At 39.5% G+C, this 17643-nt stretch overlaps 1 protein-coding gene across 2 annotated transcripts in view; it reads left to right on the top strand.

Moving 5' to 3' along the window:
- The first annotated feature begins 773 nt into the window (after positions 1 to 773).
- NAA35 (N-alpha-acetyltransferase 35, NatC auxiliary subunit) overlaps positions 774 to 17643 on the top strand; it is a 96989-nt gene continuing 80119 nt past the window's right edge. The window contains exons 1-3 of one of the 2 annotated variants that reach the window (XM_080819944.1): positions 774 to 908; positions 1778 to 1906; positions 14643 to 14676. In XM_080819944.1, coding sequence (XP_080676070.1) covers positions 1783 to 1906; positions 14643 to 14676 — 158 coding nt within the window. In that variant the 5' untranslated portion in view covers positions 774 to 908; positions 1778 to 1782. Of the gene's footprint in view, positions 1041 to 1777; positions 1907 to 14642; positions 14677 to 17643 lie in introns of both variants that reach the window. The other variant, XM_080819943.1, reaches the window with a different exon arrangement.

A 17643-nucleotide genomic window follows, 5' to 3' on the forward strand; every position in this document is an offset into this window, starting at 1 on the left:
ATTCCTAAGAAAATACCTGGGAGTGGAATTGCTAGATCAAGTGGTAAATGCGTGATTAATTTTCTGGTAAAAGACAAACTGTTAAAGTGATTGTACCATTTTGCTTTCTCATCAGTAACCTATGAGAGGTCCAGTTGCTCCAAGTCCTTGTCAACGTTTGGTGTCGTCTTTTAAATTTTGGCCATTTTAATGGGAATATAGTGGTAAAGGTGGCTTCTTACTCCTGTCAGTCTACTTACATAATCTCAATTTAAAATCGATCATTTTATTAATAAATTTTAAGAAAAACTTAAAACATTTACAAGTCTGAAAGAAAATGGCTTGCTTGATTCTGCAGATATTTTGTTTCTATTTTCCCTCAAGAACCCTCCAGGCTCTCTAGAAAAACATAAATCTTGTGTCAGGCAGCACTAGCTCCATGAAGCTCACAGCTAGGCTCTCCTTGCATGGCCACAACTGCTAAGGTCTACAATTACTTTCCTCGCTTTTTATTTTTCGCCTCAGCATCACCTTTTTAAGAATTTCCCTGGGAGGCGCGCGGGGCGGGGCGGGCTCTGAGACTCCCTCCGCTGGCTCCGCCCTTTACCGGGACCCGCCCACTACCCGGGACTGGGCTTGGGGCAGGAGAAGGAAGGTAGCTTCCGGTCTCGCGATTGGCTCTAATCCCGCGAGAAGAGAAGACGGCTGCCATCGGTGGCGGTGGTGAGGGAGGGGGTGTGGCCGGGGCGCGCGAAGTCCCCAGGAGTGAGGGAGAGGGGGGCGGGGTCGCGCGCACCCGGCGTACGCATGCGCGCACGCGGCCAGTCGGGCTGGGCTGAGAGGGGAGGGGGCGGCGGCGGCTGAGGCGGCGTCGTTATTTCCGCGGTCTGGACGGTTCGTGGCGGCGCGAGTGGCTACGGGAGAATTAGGTAGGGACCGCCGGTGCAGAGGCATTGAAACTCCCTCCCTCCGGTGTCCTAGAGCCGCAGCCCCCTGCGCGTGTGGCGGACCCTGGGGACGCCAGGTCACCCTGCGGCCCCGGCCCTCTCGCCTCGCTTCAGGTAGGAGCTGCAGGCTCCCCCGTGTCCACTGCCCGCCGAGGCCCCGGCCTTGCCCGGTGTTTCCCGGGCGACCACCCGGCACCGGGCGTGCCCGCCCTCCCGCGCGACGACAGCTCTGTCCTTGCTTCCGCACCGTGTGGGGCCAGGGCCGGGCCAGGCTGACCCTCGTAGGGCGGACGTGGGGCGGGTCCCCGCCTCAGGTGCGCTGCCACCCCTGGCAGGGCGGCTAGGTCCCTTGCCCGGCGCTCCCGCACTCCGTCCCCACTGTGCGAGGTTATGCGGGGTCCTGCCGGGCCGGGGAAGAGGTCGGCCCAGAGAGCTCGGGCAGGGTGAGGGACCACCCCGACTTGAATATAGTTGCCTCGTGGGCTCCCGGGCTGCGAGAGGGGACTCTGAAGAGTGCCTTGGTCATTTGTGGCCAGTGTGGAAAGTTGGAAGCTCGAGTTGATTTTGTTTAGATCAGTGGTGGGGTGGCTTCTGATTTTTTTCCTTGGATGGTGGGAAGGCAAACTCTTAAAGCCTTGGTAGGTGCTGGGCTGTTAGTAAATAAGCAACAGTAGTGTTAATGTAAGATTTAATTGCATTAAGATTTTTTCTCCCCAGTGTCATCCTCAAACTCAGATGAGGTCTGGCAGTTTAGTAAGACTTCCGTCCAGTACTTGAACGCACACACTTGGCTTGCAAATACTCTTGCCCTGAAAGCCACAATCTCTTTTACACCAGTGTTAATTTTATAGGCATTATGGTCATGAAAGCTTCTGTAGAAGATGATGATTCGGGATGGGAGCTCAGTATACCAGAAAAGATGGAAAAAAGCAATACAAGCTGGGTGGACATAACCCAAGATTTTGAAGAAGCTTGTCGAGGTGAGTTTGAATTTTTAGACTAGAAATTCAGAATCTGGGAAAAGGTAAAATAAAATCTTGATTGCTATTTGTAGACTAACTCAGTAAATGAAATCAACAGGTAAGTGTGGTGTATCAAGTTTGTTCACCAGGCTTACTCATTCTCTACCCTCTAATTTTAACTTTCATTTAAAGCCAGTCAGTATTCTGGGCGCCTGGGTGGCTCAGCGGCTTGAGCCTCTGCCTTCTGCTTGGGTCATGGTCTCAGGGTCCTGGGGTCAAGCTTCTGCTCAGCAGGGAGCCTGCTTCCCCTTTCTCTCTGCCTGCTCCTCTGCCTACTTGTGATCTCTCTCTCTCTCTCTCAAATCAATAAATAAAATCTTAAAAAAAAAAAAAAAAGCCAGTCAGTATTTGATAGTGCATGAAATACTGGTGTGAAGCAGTTGCTTCAATTTTTCTAGCTTTAAGTAACAGAAAGTACATGGCAATAATTACAAATTGTGGAAATATGAGTTGTATTGACCTAAAGATGGTAGTAGTATTGTATAGTTGAGGTTTTTAAATGATAAAGTCACATTATTCACTGCTCAAGAGGGTCCAGTGACTCTTCCTGTTGCATGTAGAATAAAATCTTTATTCCAGCCCCATAGCCTGTTATGGTCTGGTGCCTGCCTACCACTGACTTCATTTTTGTACCACTGCATCACTAGGCTCATTATGTTAGTCACACCAACCTTTTAATGTCATTAAGCACACCAGGGCAGTTTCCCCTCGGACCTCTGCATATTTCTTTTTCTGTGTCTTAAACTGCTTTGCCTCCAGGTCTTCACATAGCTGGCTCCTTCCTGGCGGGTTGCAAGGATATCTCAAAACAACTAATCTAATTAGATTTAACCCTGTTCTTTCCAGCTCCACCTCAGTTGAATCACTCTGTTTTATTTTTATCATCATACTTATCTACTGTCAGAAACTGTTGCTTTCGGTTATTTCTTATTTATTGTCAGCCTTACCCAACGGAACATAAGCTCTGTGAGTGCAGAGATCTTGTCCGTAACCCTACTACACAGAACGTTGTCTGGAACATAGTAATAGTTTAATAAATGCATAGGCATAAGTGATTAGAGAAATGAGCATGTTTGTTGTTGGAGGGGAATGAGCCTTAGGGAGAGACTGGAAAGAGAAAGGAACAAATGGTAGAGTGAGAGGGGTGCCTGGGTGGCTTAGTTGGTTAAGCATCTGCCTTCCACTCAGGTCATGATCCTGGGGTCCTGGGATTTAGCCCCACTTCTCTGCTGAGCAGAGAGCCTGCTTTTTCTGCTCCTTCTGTGCGCTCCCTTTCCCCCAACTTGTGTTTTCTTGCATGTTGCACAAGGATTCTGCCTTTCCCTCAAATAAATAAAATCTTTAAAAAAAAAATGGTAGAGTGAGAGCTTGAATTTGAAGAGAGGATGGGATCAAGAACATGCTAGAGAAATTAACTTGCGGGGGGCAGGGGCGCCTGGGTGGCTCCTTCGGTTGAGCGTCTTCCTTCAGGTCATGATCTCAGAGTCCTGGGATTGAGCCCCACATTGGGCTCCCTGCTCAGTGGAGAGCCTCCTTTTCCCACTGCCTGCTGCTCACCCTGCTTGTGTTCGCACGCTCGCTCTCTCTCTCACTCTCGCTAATCTCAAATAAATACAATCTTAAAAAAATTAATTTAGGGGAAAAGAATGAGGAATTACTGAGACAGGAGGAACTGAGGTTAGGATTGGTGAAGAAACATGTATATATATATGTATGTATATATATACACACACACACACACATATATATACACACACACATATATATATATGTTTTTAAGATTTTATTTGAGAGAGAGTGAGGATGAGTGAGGGGAGAGGCAGAGGGAGAAGTAGACTTCCTGTGGAGCAGGGAGCCTGATGTGAGATTTGATCCCAGGTCCTGAGATCCTCATCTGAGCGGTAGGCAGATGCCTAATGGACTGAGCCACCCAGGTGCCTGAAACAGGTATATTTCCAAGCAGATTGGGAGGAATGCTTGCCCCGATGAGTTCTATTTTTTTTTTTTTTTTTTTTTTACTGAATCAAGTTAAGTCTTTGGTGCTGGTGAGACCAGCACCAAAGTGTTGGAGTGTTTAGAATAGTGCTTTTGAGAGGAGAGGTAGAGACTTGGAGCAGCTGCAGGTGGAAAGGGAGCCAGCTGAGTATAAGCAAAATGATAAATCGTGTGCCTGCCCTTTTATTGTTTTGAAATACTTGTCCAGTTAAAGTATGCCTACATGAAATTATGGAAAGAACATTAGACTGGAAATTGGGAGACTGCCCATATCTGTCTATCCAAGGAAGAGAGAAAGAAGTGTAAGTTACAGTGTAAATTTTGTTCCCAGAGATTTTTTTTTTTTAAGATTCTATTTATTTTTTTGACAGAGAGAAACACAGTGAGAGAGGGAACAGAAGCAGGGGGAGTGGGAGAGGGAGAAGCAGGTAGCCCGATGCGGGGCTCTATTCCAGGACCCCAGGATCATGACCTGAGCTGAAGGTAGCCGCTTAACAACTGAGCCACCCAGGCGCCCCTGTTCCCAGAGACCTTAAACTGTTAGTGGATTATACCCATCATCTTGCACTGATGTTTAAGTGGTCTGTATTAGAGAGCTGTCATTCTGAACCTAAATGGAAAAGGTTTTCTGAAGTTCATATGACTTCAGTTGGGCCTTAAGGGAGTGGTCGAATTTTTATGTGAATGTGAGGGAAGTGTTCTAGACTGAGATGAACTATTACAGCCAGAGTTCAGTGAGAGTTTGATGTTTGAGGAAGAGTGAATAATTTTGCTTCTTCTTGGAGGGAACCTTGAATTGGCAGTATGGTTTAATCCCTGCTTCAGTGGGGGTTTAAGAGGGGGCTAGCATGTCATTTTGTTGCCAACCTCAAACCATCCTATTAACTCTTCCATAATTAGCTCTTGCATTGTCTGAAGTGGCACGGATATGAGGTATCCTTGAAACTAAAAAGTTGATATAGAAGTGATTTTCCTTTACATATAGATATAGGTCTAAAGGCTGTTGGCAGCTCTTGAGCTGTGATATTTTTGTTTTCTCTTCTTGAAATAATCAAATTCATAGCATCAATTTGGTTTAGACTTCTGTTCTAGCAACTTTCCGAGAACTAAATTTAAAACAAATATTGTTATACCCTTTAACTGTTACAGTGGTCTTTCCTTTTAGTAACAGCGTGATGGCATTTGGCTAGACTTTGGTGATTGTTTTTTTGGTACCAGAATTAATGAATGAATAAATAAATAAACAAACAAGCAAGCAGGCATAGTGATGACAGTGTATTTTATGTACATTTCTACTTGGTCTTTTAGTGACTCTTCAGAGTCTTCTGGACCAAATTCTAATTTCATCACTTTTCTTATTTCCTGTTAGGCAGATGGCACACATTCCCTTCATGTTTCCTATATCTGACATTGAGACACTTGGTTTCTGTTTTTTTACCCCCTGAAATTATTTTGAATATATGGTGCTATTACTGTTACTGTGCCTGATACATGACATGTCATTTATCTAAACAACACCTCTGAGCTTTGCTTCTTTAGGAAGCTTTGCCTAATTCAAACCATCTCATTGACTCCTGTAAAAAGCCTTTTATCTTTGTATTTCATTTCGTTGTCTAAAGTTAGGTGCTTTCTGAAGTATAAACCCACAACTTAGAAATTTTACTTAAACACAAATGATCATAAATATACACATTGCTCTTTCTTCTACCTACCAGATTCCCTTCTTCCACACACTCTGTGGATAGCCAACAACCTCTCTTAGGATGATGACATCATTAGGTGTCTAGAACCCAGAGGTAATCCAAGTTTGGCTATCATTATTTCCATTCTTTTTGAGCTTTAGTCTAGAACGACATGTGTCTGTCCTGTTATCTCATGTCCTTCTGTCTTTGATGGCTTCACTCATTCATTCTTAGTCTGTCTTTCTCACAGGCCCTATGGTTTAAAGCCTCCTCACCTACCCAGTTTCTTCAACTCTTGCCCGGTACTTTTGGGAAACTCCTTTTAAAAATTTCTCTTCCCTCTTTTAAAATCCAGGATTTTTAAGCTTCTTGTTTCTTTTCCTTTCTGTATTGTCTTCTTTCATTTAGAACATTTGTAGGTGCCTAATATATACTTGTTTAAGGAATGAATTAATATTTTAAGGCCTTTTTCTTCAAATTAGAGAGTATCTGGATCTTGTACTTCAGAGTTTTGAGAACCACTGCATTACATTAAATGCTGTCATTTTGGGTGATTGCCTGAAACCAACATAATTATGAACACAAGACTGGGCACTGAAATTATAGCAGTACTTGGTTATAATGTTATTACCCATTTGGTAATCTATAATCTTTTAAAAATTATCAAACTGATTGCATAACATTTAATAGTTACCGTAGAAAAAACGTAGATTCTTAATAAAACTTTCATGGACTCCTCTTCCTCTGAATTCATAAACCCAAGTTTGAGAATCATTGTTCTAGGAATTTGCTGTTAGCACTTTATTCCAAGAAGAAAAAGATGAGTAGAAATTGTCTTGGTGAAAGATCTGGGCAACCTGTAAAATACTTTTTTTTTTTTTCTCAGTGATTTTGATTTTGGAGATGAAAATTATGTTTTCCTTGTTACATCTTATCAAGAATGTTTTCAGTGGTAGAGCGTAGGTGGGCTGGGCAGCACTGGTAATTATGGGTCACTGTAGATCAGCGATTATCTGCCAGGATTGATTTTGCCCTGCAAGGAACATTTCCCAGTGTCTTTCGACATTTTTGGTTGTCACAGTAGGAGGCAGGCTGCTACTGATGTCTCGTGGTACACACCAAGGATGCTGCACAGGATAGCCCCCACAAAGAAGTAATTATTTTGCATAAAATGTCAATAGTGCTACGTAGTTCACTCTGTTTAGATTATTTTCAATAATATTCAACTACCATTTAACCTTTCTGACTCTGGATTCTTCAGGAAAGGAACACATGGATGGATGTCTTAACACCTCTAACAACTAGCATTGACATACAGCAGGGTGTGGGAAGAGAATGATACCTTTGATGCACTTTGAGTTCTCTTCTGCATTGTTGAATGCATCTTACCAGATTTTCTCTTTAGTCAGGCAGGTATTGTGTATCCTCCTTTATGTTGGTAGTTTTTGGTTAACAGAAAAGGTGTCTTCAGAAGTCATCACTTTCCCTATTTTGGCTGGTTATTTCACTATCCATAATTCTAGATAGTATGCTTTTATTGCTAGTTCTTAATTCCTTGCATTCACAGTTTGGCATCATCTATGGACTTCTATCCATATGGGGCCAACATCTATCCATGTAGTTGTAGCTACATTATGAATATGCAGATATTATCCATGGCTGAGCCAAAGAGTAAAGTTTTTATTACTTTTTCCTTCCTGCACAGTTCTGTGTTACACAAAATTTTTTTTACCCAAAACCTATTTAGTTATCATTAATTCTACCTTAGTCTCCTTACCCCTTTTCTGAATCTCCTTAAGACATTCAGATACCTCAGACAACCTGTCATTTTCATCTCTTTGAAGAAATTTCTCCTCAAGCCTCTTACTTACTGCTCCAATCTGGACTTCTTGTCTTTGTACATCGTGTAATCCAGAGGTCATCAGCCTGGATTTCTTACTTTATCAAGATTAGACATTTTTGGGGCTGTAGGTGGCTCAGTCGTTAAGTGCCTGCCTTGGCTCGGGTCATGATCTCAGGGTCCTGGGATTGAGCCCCCCCCCCCCCCCCCCCCCCGGTCAGGCTCCCTGCTTGGTGGAGAGCCTGCTTCTCCCTCTCCCACTCCCAGGGCTCGTGTTCCCTCTTTCGTTGTGTCTCTCTGTCAAATAAATAAATAAAATCTTAAAAAAAAAAAAAGATTAGACATCTTTATTCTCCTCCTGAGTAGAGAGCATGAGAGATAGTTTTTTGAGGCTCTGAATGTCTGAAAATGTCTTTATTCTGTCCTCCCACTTTATTGATAATATAATATTTCTGGATACCTTTGATAATTTTGAGGGCATGACCCATTGATGTTTTTGCACTAATGTTGCTATTAGGAAGTTTGATGATATTCTGATAACTTTCATATATAACCTTTTAAGATTTCTGTTTGATCCTGTATACACACCTTTCACTGAGGTTTGCCTGGTTGACAGCTCTGAGGTCCTCTCATCTTATCTGATTCTTCAGTTCTAGGAAACTTTAATTATTCTATTTCCTCATTGGGTTTTTTTGTTATTTTTGTTTTTATTTTTGTATTCTCCTTGGGGAGTATCTATTTTTTGGATACTGAACCTTTGGGAGGTGCTTAGATCATGAGAGTGGAGCCCAAATGAATGGGATTAGTCCCTTCTGCTTTTTGAGGTTACCGCAGAAAGATGGCCGTCTAGCAAGTGGGTCCTCACCAAATATCTGCTGGTGCCTTGATCTTGGACTTCCCAGATTCTAGAACTGTGAGAAATGAATGTTTATTTATTTTTTTTTAAAGATTTTATTTATTTATTTGATAGAGATTGCAACTAGTCAGAGAGGCAGGCAGGGAGAGAGAGAGGAGGAAGCAGGCTCCCTGCTGAGCAGAGAGCCCGATGTGGGGCTCGATCCCAGGACCCTGGGATCATGACCTGAGCTGAAGGCAGAGGCTTTATCCCACTGAGCCACCCAGGCGCCCCTAAACGTTTATTTTTTATAGGCTGCCCAGCTTATGGTATTTTGTTGTTGTTGTAGCAACCTGAATGGACTAAGACTCTAACAAACTTACTGTATTTTTCTTTACTGTTGTAATATTCTTTATTTTTAAGATTTCTTTTTTCTTAATATTCTTCCTCCCTTTTTAAAAAAAGTAAAATGTCCTGTTTTTGTCTCAGGGTTGCACTTTTTTATTTCTCTAAGAATAATAGTTCTTTTGAATGTTTGTTCTTCTACATAGTATCTTTCCTCCAACTAGTCTTTTCTTTTTTTTAGTTTGTTTCCTTTAGTTTGTATCTTTTGGGCATTACTTCAGATATCTAAGAATTCTTTGTTGCATGTCTAAAGGTGGGAGACCAAAAAGCCAATTGAAAGCTCTGAATTTTTGAGTGGGACTTATTGACAGACCATCACTATCAAGTGATCTGACTTGGCTTTGTTTTTTGTTTTTCTTTTTTTTTTGTTTTTTTGGGTTTTTTTTGTTTTTCTTTTTTTTCTGACTTGGCTTTGTGGTAAAGAACATCTGATATAGAGGGAGACAAACAGTAAGAGACTCTTAATCTCACAAAACAAACTGAGGGTGGCCAGAGGAAGAGGGGTAGGGAGAGGGTGGTTGGGTTATGGACATTGGGGAGGGTGTGTGCTATGGTGAGTGCTGTGAAGTGTGTAAACCTGGCGATTCACAGACCTGTACCCCTAGGGCTAATAATTCATTATATGTTAATAAAAAATTTTAAAATTTTAAAAAAATGAATAAAATTAAAATTTAAAAAATCTGATATAAGTTATTTAGCTCTTTCTACTTGGAAAGGCTGTATTTATAAATTGTGTTGCTATTATAGAAATAGATATATATGAATATTTTTCATATATGAAAAATAAATAAATGCATAAATATAAATAAATAAAAATAAATAAATAGAATTTCTATTCATATTTCTATAAAAATATTTCTAAAGATTATATTTAGAAATTGTATTTGGCAAATTTATCTAATCTCTTGCCTTGAAGTTGAAGCTCTGGCTTGATTGCCTACGATTTAACAGTTAAGTGGGGAAGAGGTCTGGGGTTCTCACATATTCGCTTAATGCCCCCTCTTTCCATACTGTACCTGGCCTTCTGATAACCTTATGTCTCTGGAGATGGTTTTGCCCTCTTCAAAAAAAGTCTTCAGTATGTGGGGTTAGGGAGGGCCAGTTATCCTCTGTAAATAGGACAGGGTTCTGTGTTGTCTGACAGCTCAGTCCTCCATGTTTTAGCCTTCCTTTAGCTGCACTTTGAGTTGCAAGCAGTAAGTCAGGTTGGTTTTTGCTTTCCTCACTCCTGGTTTTAAGATTCTGCTTTCTCGACTTTGCTAAGTAACTACTTAATTTGTCTTTTTATTTACAACTTTCCTCAATTTTATTGTACCTGTTTTTCTTCTTTAGAGTGTATACCTTTCTTAAATACACACACACACACACTTCCTCTGGTTGTTTTAATGAGATTTCAGGAGGGAATTAAAAGTAGTTGCAGTTTGCCACCTTTACTGCCTGGTAAACCTCAATTGGTTCGTTTAAATATCACTATTACAATGATACTGATTTCAACTGTATCATTCAACCTACTGATTCAGTAGGTGTTCATAGGGTCCCTAGGTGGGAACTTAACCATCATTTATAATGTTATGGGTGGAAATCTGTTCAACGATCTATAACTTCAGTTTACACATGATCTGTTCACTTATAAGATGATAGAATTTATTTGCCTTGTCATATAGATACATACTTTTCTCTGTCCTGTAAGAACTGTTTCTCAGGAGAATGATCATATGCTTCAAGTGCTTAGTACTGCTGCATACCCAAAATCGACCACAAGTTATGATTTGTTATTCATTTCTAAGGCAAAAGGAAGGATGTCCAGTAAGATGTTACGAAATTCTGGGACCCACAAAATGAGTTAAATTTGCTCTCACAACAGATCTATTCATGAGTGAGAATATGAATGAGAGTGAGGATATGAATGAGAGTGAGGATAAAAGAAAAAGGCAGTTTATTGTCAAGGTAGTCAAAAAAACCTTGAATCATCAGCTTTTCCTCGTATCTAAATTTTTCCTTTGCTCTGAGTGTTTTAAGTTATGTACTGCTGCACCTACTTAAGGCTTTAACATAAAAGTAGAAGTAACTATTTTTTATCACTGTGTTAACTTAGTTCAACAGTTTGGTGTATCTGTGATCCCTGGGATCCTCGAGACCATTTCAAAGGTTATGGAAGGTCAAAACAATTTCCATGGTAAAACTATTTCCATATAATACTGAGATGTTAACTTGCTTTTTTGACTCTTATTCTCTTTATTAGTACCATGGAATTTTCCAAGGACTGTATGATGCGTGATGATTTCATTGCTCTATTAATGATAAATGTAAAACATCCTTCTCACTAAATTTTTTGAGACTTGCAGCCTAGTTGGATAAGACCCAAACTACTCAGGTCTGTAGTGCTATAGAATATCATGATTCTGTGTCCATTTGTTGATCATGCAGTGAGAGGGCTTGTACTCTGCTTAGTTGAGTAAATTTTAAAATTTCCTGCCTACAGTTTACTGTGATCTGATTGCTGATGTTCTTTTTTTTTTTTTCTTTTAAGATTTATTTATTTATTTGTTTATTTGAGAGAGTGGGAGAGAGCACATGCACATGCATGTATGAGGAGGAGCAGAGGGAGAGGGATAAGCGGACTCTGCACTGAGTGTGGGGCCAAGGTGGGGCTCAATCCCAGGAATCTGAGATCATGATCTGAGCCCAAATCAAGAGTTGGTTGCTTAATCCACTGAGCACCCAGACCTCCCTGATTACTGGTGTTCTGAGGGACCTAATGAGAGTCAGTTAGTTCAGCCCTTCATTTTACAGATAGGAGACCAAGGCCCGGAGTGATTGGCTTGCTTTTAGGTCTGTGGAGTGTTTTATGTTTAATGAAGCTGTTTGGTACCCAAATCTACCTTAAGTATTTGATAAATTATTACAGCAGTTCTCAAAGTTTTTGGCCTCAGGATCCCATTATACTCTTTCTTTTTTTTTTTTTTAAGATTTTATTTATTTATTTGACAGAGGTTACAAGTAGGCAGAGAGACAGGCAGAGACAGAGACGGGGAAGCAGGCCCCCTGCCAAGCAGAGAGCCGGACTTGGGGCTCGATCCCAGGACCCTGAGATCATGACCTGAGCCAAAGTCACCCAGAAGCCCCTAGGATCCCATTATACTCTTAAAAATTACACTTTTAAACTCTTAAAAATTGTTTTTGTTAACATATGTATTGTTTACTGTATTAAAATTTAAAGCAAATTTTAAAAATACGAATTCATTTAAAAACAAATATAAATCCACTGCATGTTAACATGTTGTTTTTTAATGAAAATAAATATTTTTCAAAGCAATATGACTTACAAGAGTGGAGTTTTATATTTTTGAAAATCTCTTTAATGTCAGCATAACAGAGGGTGCCTGAATTCGTTATCTGTGTGTGTGCTTGAAGTATATGAGGTAAATTTGGCCTCACCCAATATGTAGTTGAAAAATGGAGGAACCTCTAAAGATAATTGTGGATCCTCTTCTTTGATATGACAGTGCAACAAAACTTGACAGGTGGTAGTTTCTTAAAGATTAGTTGTGATGTGGAATCTGAAGACATATGAGTGGACTTTCTTTCTTACATTAAAATCCACTGGTCTGCCTTGAACTTTGAATGGATCTTTTATCCATGCCTGATTTTGGAACATTTGTTGCCATTTGGAAAATATTGGTTCACTGAGTTAAGCAGATCTTTCAAATGCTGATGAAATTACATAATACTGAAAAGCACATTGGTTAATATCACCACCAATATCATCAGAAAAGTCTTTTTTAAGTATTGGGAATCTGTCGGTTTCACAGTGTCAGATATGTTTCTCCAAATTCTAATTTTTGCCTAAAAGCTCAAATTTTATTATTGGCAACACACACGTCAGTTGTTTTTCTTAAAGCAACAAACTCATTTATTTTCAAGAAAATGACATATTCTCATATCTGAATAAGTACATTTTGGCCATTGTTCAAGTAAAAATGGTGTTCCATAATTGTGCAAGTGCTTCTCCTTAAGACAGTGTCTTACATTGGTATGCAGCAAAAGTGTTTGTTTATAAGTTTCCATTTTGTCAAATAGAATATTTAAAAGATGTACTCAGAGACTGAGATTTAATCAGGTAAGTCAGGGCCAGCACTAGAATGAAGTGATTGAGGCACCTACGGTGTAAAATTTAAGAATTTGCTACCTGAAAGTGAGTCACTCTTTAAATTTCGCATGGGAGGTGCTTCACTTGCTGTACCCTGGTCCCAGCCCTGAGGTTAATAATTTTACTGCTTCATCAAGGACCTCTTAAGTGAAATTAAAAAAAAAAAAATTGTCTTTTTTAACTACAAGTGCATGGAGGTAAAGAATACACTGTTGAGCTTGGGGCCACTGTTTTAATTTGTGCTGAAACTAAAGTAGTGTAGCCCCACCCCCCATTTTAAAATTTTTCCTCTTTATGCATTGCTTTTGCATCCTCAGTGCATATGTCAACACAATGAAAAAGACAACGTTTTAGTATTACTATAAAAGTAAATTTTATCTATTCGAGAGAGAGAGATAGAGCGAGTGAGCGGGAGCACACCAGTATGTGCACAAGAGAGCAGGGGTGGAGGGGCAGAGGAAGGAGAGAAAGAATCATAAGCATGCTCACCGTGGAGCCCAACATGGAGCTCAGTCTCACAACCCTGAGATCATGACCTAAGCCGAAATCCAGAGTTGGATGCTTAACTGACTGAGCCACCCCTGTGCCCTGATATTACTGTGAAAGTAATTTTAATATTACAGACACCACCTGGGTTCCCAGACCATCTTTGAGAACTGCTGAAAACTAGTGCTTTGCACCTTCCACAAGATTTGACCATCAATACTTAAGCTACTTAAAATGTTGTGGTAGTGGTTCTCACCTTCTCTGCACATTGAAATCACCTGTAGGGCTTTAAAACCACTGCAGAGGCCCCACCCCTAGAATTTAATTGGTTTAGGGTGCTGCTTGAATGCTGGGATTTTCCGGAGTTCCGGAGTTCCGGAGTTGATACCAATATGCACCCAAGGTTGGGACTTGTTTTATAGGGTTTGAATACTGTTTTGATTAGCTGTTTACTCGTGTTTTCTACATTGAAATAAAATGTAATTTTAAAAAACAACTTTGGTACTTACTGTTCCTGGGACAAAAAGATGTTAGATTTTGACACCAAGTAGTTTAAAAACAACTTGCGAAATAGCAGTCAGTTCTGTGAAAAAGTATACTTAGGGGGAAATACACTAGTAATACTTTAAAATGAGGTTGGTAATTCTGGTTAGATTGTTTTGGCCCGTGGTGGGTTGTTTGCTAATTCTAAAAAGTTCAACTTAAAGAGTTTAAATATTCACTCTGTAGAAGGCATTATATTAGTAATTGAGTACAAATAATCATATCTTAGAAAATGAAGTTTAGGGCGCCTGGGTGGCTCAGTGGGTTAAAGCCTCTGCCTTCAGCTCAGGTCATGATCTCAGGGTCTTGGGATCGAGCCCCGCATCGGGCTCTCTGCTCAGTGGGGAGCCTGCTTCCCCCTCTCTCTCTGCCTGCCTCTCTGCCCACTTGTGATCTCTGTCTGTCAAATAAATAAAATCTTAAAAAAAAAAAAAAAGAAAAAGAAAATGAAGTTTAGGGGCACCTACCTGGGTGGCTCAGTGGGTTGAGCCTCTGCCTTCGGGCTCAGGTCATGGTCTCAGTGTCCTGAGATTGAGCCCGGCATCAGGCTCTATCCTCAGCGGGGAGCCTGCTTCCTCCTCTCTGCCTGCCTCTCTGCCTACTTGTGATCTCTCTCTGTCAAATAAATAAAGTCTTTCAAAAAAAGAAAATGAAGTTTAATGCAAGCCCATTTTCAAACAAAACTTTCTTTCTTAGAAATAAAATTTAAATATTAAGATTGTATTATTCAAAGGATTTTTCTTTTTTTTTTCTTTTAGAATTAAAATTGGGAGAACTGCTTCATGATAAGCTGTAAGTATTTATGTCATTTAAAATAGTGTAATATACTATTTCCATGTTTTTCCTTGTGTGCAGTGGGACCTGGGACCTGGGTAATACTACATTTCAAAGCTGTAAAAAGAAAATGATTTATAAATATATTTTTAACATTGGTGAGTTATTTTGGGGTAGCTGGCCCTGGTTGTGATAAAAGTGGTTATACTTAGTGGAAACTGTGCCTCATGATCCTTTCCTTGAGAGTTAGATATATAGGATGTGAAATTTCTTGAAGAAAACTTACAGGCAGTATGTTATCTGTAATAGGCTGGCTGATAACCAGAGAGATAAATGAGATAATGGCTGGATGAAAGTAGATACAGAATCCCTGGAAAGGTGAAAAAAGAGAGGTGCTTGATTCTATTTATACTACCATAGATATCCTCAGTTCCCATACTGATCTGGCCAGACTCAATTTCAAGGTTAGAAATATAAAATGTTAAATTAGTGGCCCAGATTGGACATTTAGGAAGCAAGGGTAGACCCTGAAATTTAGTTCTTCTTAGACTCTAGTGTGAATCAGAATCATCCCACACGTTGAAAACACATGTTGCTGGGCCCCACCCCCAGAGATCCTTCTTTAGGTCTGGCGTGGGACCGCAGAAGTTGCATTTCTGCCGAGTTCCCTGATGAGGTTGATGCTGTTGATCCAGGCACTAACCACACTAACAACCACTCTAGGGCATCATTTCGGTGCTGTAGGCAATTCTAGGAAAGATAAAATGAAACCTTATCCCAAGCTAATGCAGAAGAGTGTGGCTCCTGACCATGGAACAAGATTTGTAAGAAGATAACTAGAGGGACCAGGCTGTCTTCATTTCCCCCAAGGTGTTTGGCTTAGCTCAGAAAACATGATTACCAGCAGCCTCCCCTGACTATATATTAAAGTTATATTCTTGTGATTCATATCTTCCTTAGCTGTCTTGTCTTTTCTGCCTAGCATACAGTCTTCTAACATGCTGTGTAACTTTTTATCTTTATTGTTTATTGTCTGTTTCCTTCCACTGGATGTGAGCTTCCTTAAGGCAGGCAAATTTGTTCCGCTCACTCATGTATTCTAAGTACCTAGAACCATGCTTAGCACATATTAGGTGCTTGTGGTATTTGTTGGATGAATGAAATAGCTAACTTAATACTACTACAGTTTCTGTAGAGGTTTACTAATTAGGCAGATACCTCACTAGGCTTTTAATTGTGCCATTAAAAACTTGATTTAGTTGTTCTCTTATAAGTAATAAATGGATACTTTTAAACTAATTAGACCTCAGGGATGAAACAAAAACTTCCCATGACACTGCCACCACTCCCCCACATGTCTATTCTTTGCCTGGAGATAATCGCTGTTATCAGATTGTTGCATGTTTTTCTAGACTTACAAAGGAATATATTTACATGAGTAAAAATCTATAAAATTAGTTAATTGTAAATGCGAATCTACAGTATGTATTATTTTGAAAATTCCTTCGCAATTCAGTATATCTTGGAGATCTATCTTAGAGATCTCTCTATGTTAGTATATAAGCTCTACCTTGTTGGTGTGTATTTTATAAAACGGCTATACCATAATTTATTCTGTGGTATCCCTATTGATGGACATTTAGATTGCAGTATTTTTGGTAACATGGGAAAATTGAAGACATTTAATTTCTGCAAGCCTTTTTGTATACATGTACAGAAGATTTTTAGGATGGAAGCCTAGAAATCAAATGACTGGATTTTAATGGGTTCAGCCAGGCTTTCCTAAACAAAAGTCTGTATCAGTTTATACTCCCACCAATGAAAAAAAACTAAATATATTTTTAAAGCTTTCTGAATGGCCAAAGAAATTTATCATTATTTTGTTTTGCATTACCTGATTACATTTAAATTTGAGCAGCTTTGCACTTTTTTATTATTAATATGCATTTTTTCTTTTGCGAATTTTCCATTCATGTTGTTTGCCTCCTTTTTTTTTTGACTACTTGCCTTATTTATTTATACCAGGTGGTTGTATTCTATATAGTAACTTTTTGAAAATTATATCAAAAATATCCATCCTAGATAATTATGGAGTTCCAGCTATGGCTTATTATTGGCGCATATAAATTTTAAAATATTTACACAGTTGTATATATCAACTCGTTTTATAAATTATTGGAAAGTCTTTTGTTTGCATGTTTTAGGTTTAGAACTTAAATCTGCGTGAAGTTTACTTTTTGAAATTGTGTAAATCAAAGATTTCACTTTTTCTAGATGGTTAGCCACTTACCTCAACAGTATTTATTGGTTAACCCACTGTTTTTCACTGCTTTGAAGTTCTACTTTTATCATTTATAATTTCTTCAGAAATGGTGTTTAGGCTGTTTTCTATTGACCTGTGTGTTCTAGAATGCTTTCAATTATTATATCTTATAGTGTCTTTGATATTTGATGAATCTCTGTTGTTTTTGTTGAAAAAATTCTCTTCCATTTTTGCATATTTTCTGTTTTGGCTTGACAGCCTCTTTGAAAAATACCATTTGGGTTTTGATTAGCATATACTAGGGTTATCTTCAATAATACCATGTTCATATTGTCAGATTATCTTGAAGCATTAAGAGATTTGAGGGATTGCAGGGAAGAGTCTGTCTCCTTAAAGCTGCTGCTTTCTCCTTGCTGCTGCCTTTCTGAGGGAAACGATTTAGTGTAACAAGGTAGATGTCTTTATTTTCCTGGTAATCTAATAGCTTAGACTAAGCAAAATATGAAGTCAGTAGCTTCATCACCTGTCACACTTTCTTTTAAGCTTTTTTTGTTCCTGTCCCATTTTTTTGAGGCATATCTCAGTTAATGATACACGTACTAACCAGTCCACAGTGCATCACCGCTATCTGCTCTTATGGCTAATTAACTCATAAATACCAGACACAAATAAGAGGATTTCTGGATTATTTTTCATTATGTTATTGCCAGAACTTGGGTCAT

Source organism: Martes martes (assembly GCF_963455335.1).
Source record: "Martes martes genome assembly, chromosome: 12".
In the NCBI taxonomy this organism is placed as follows: Eukaryota; Metazoa; Chordata; class Mammalia; order Carnivora; family Mustelidae; genus Martes; species Martes martes.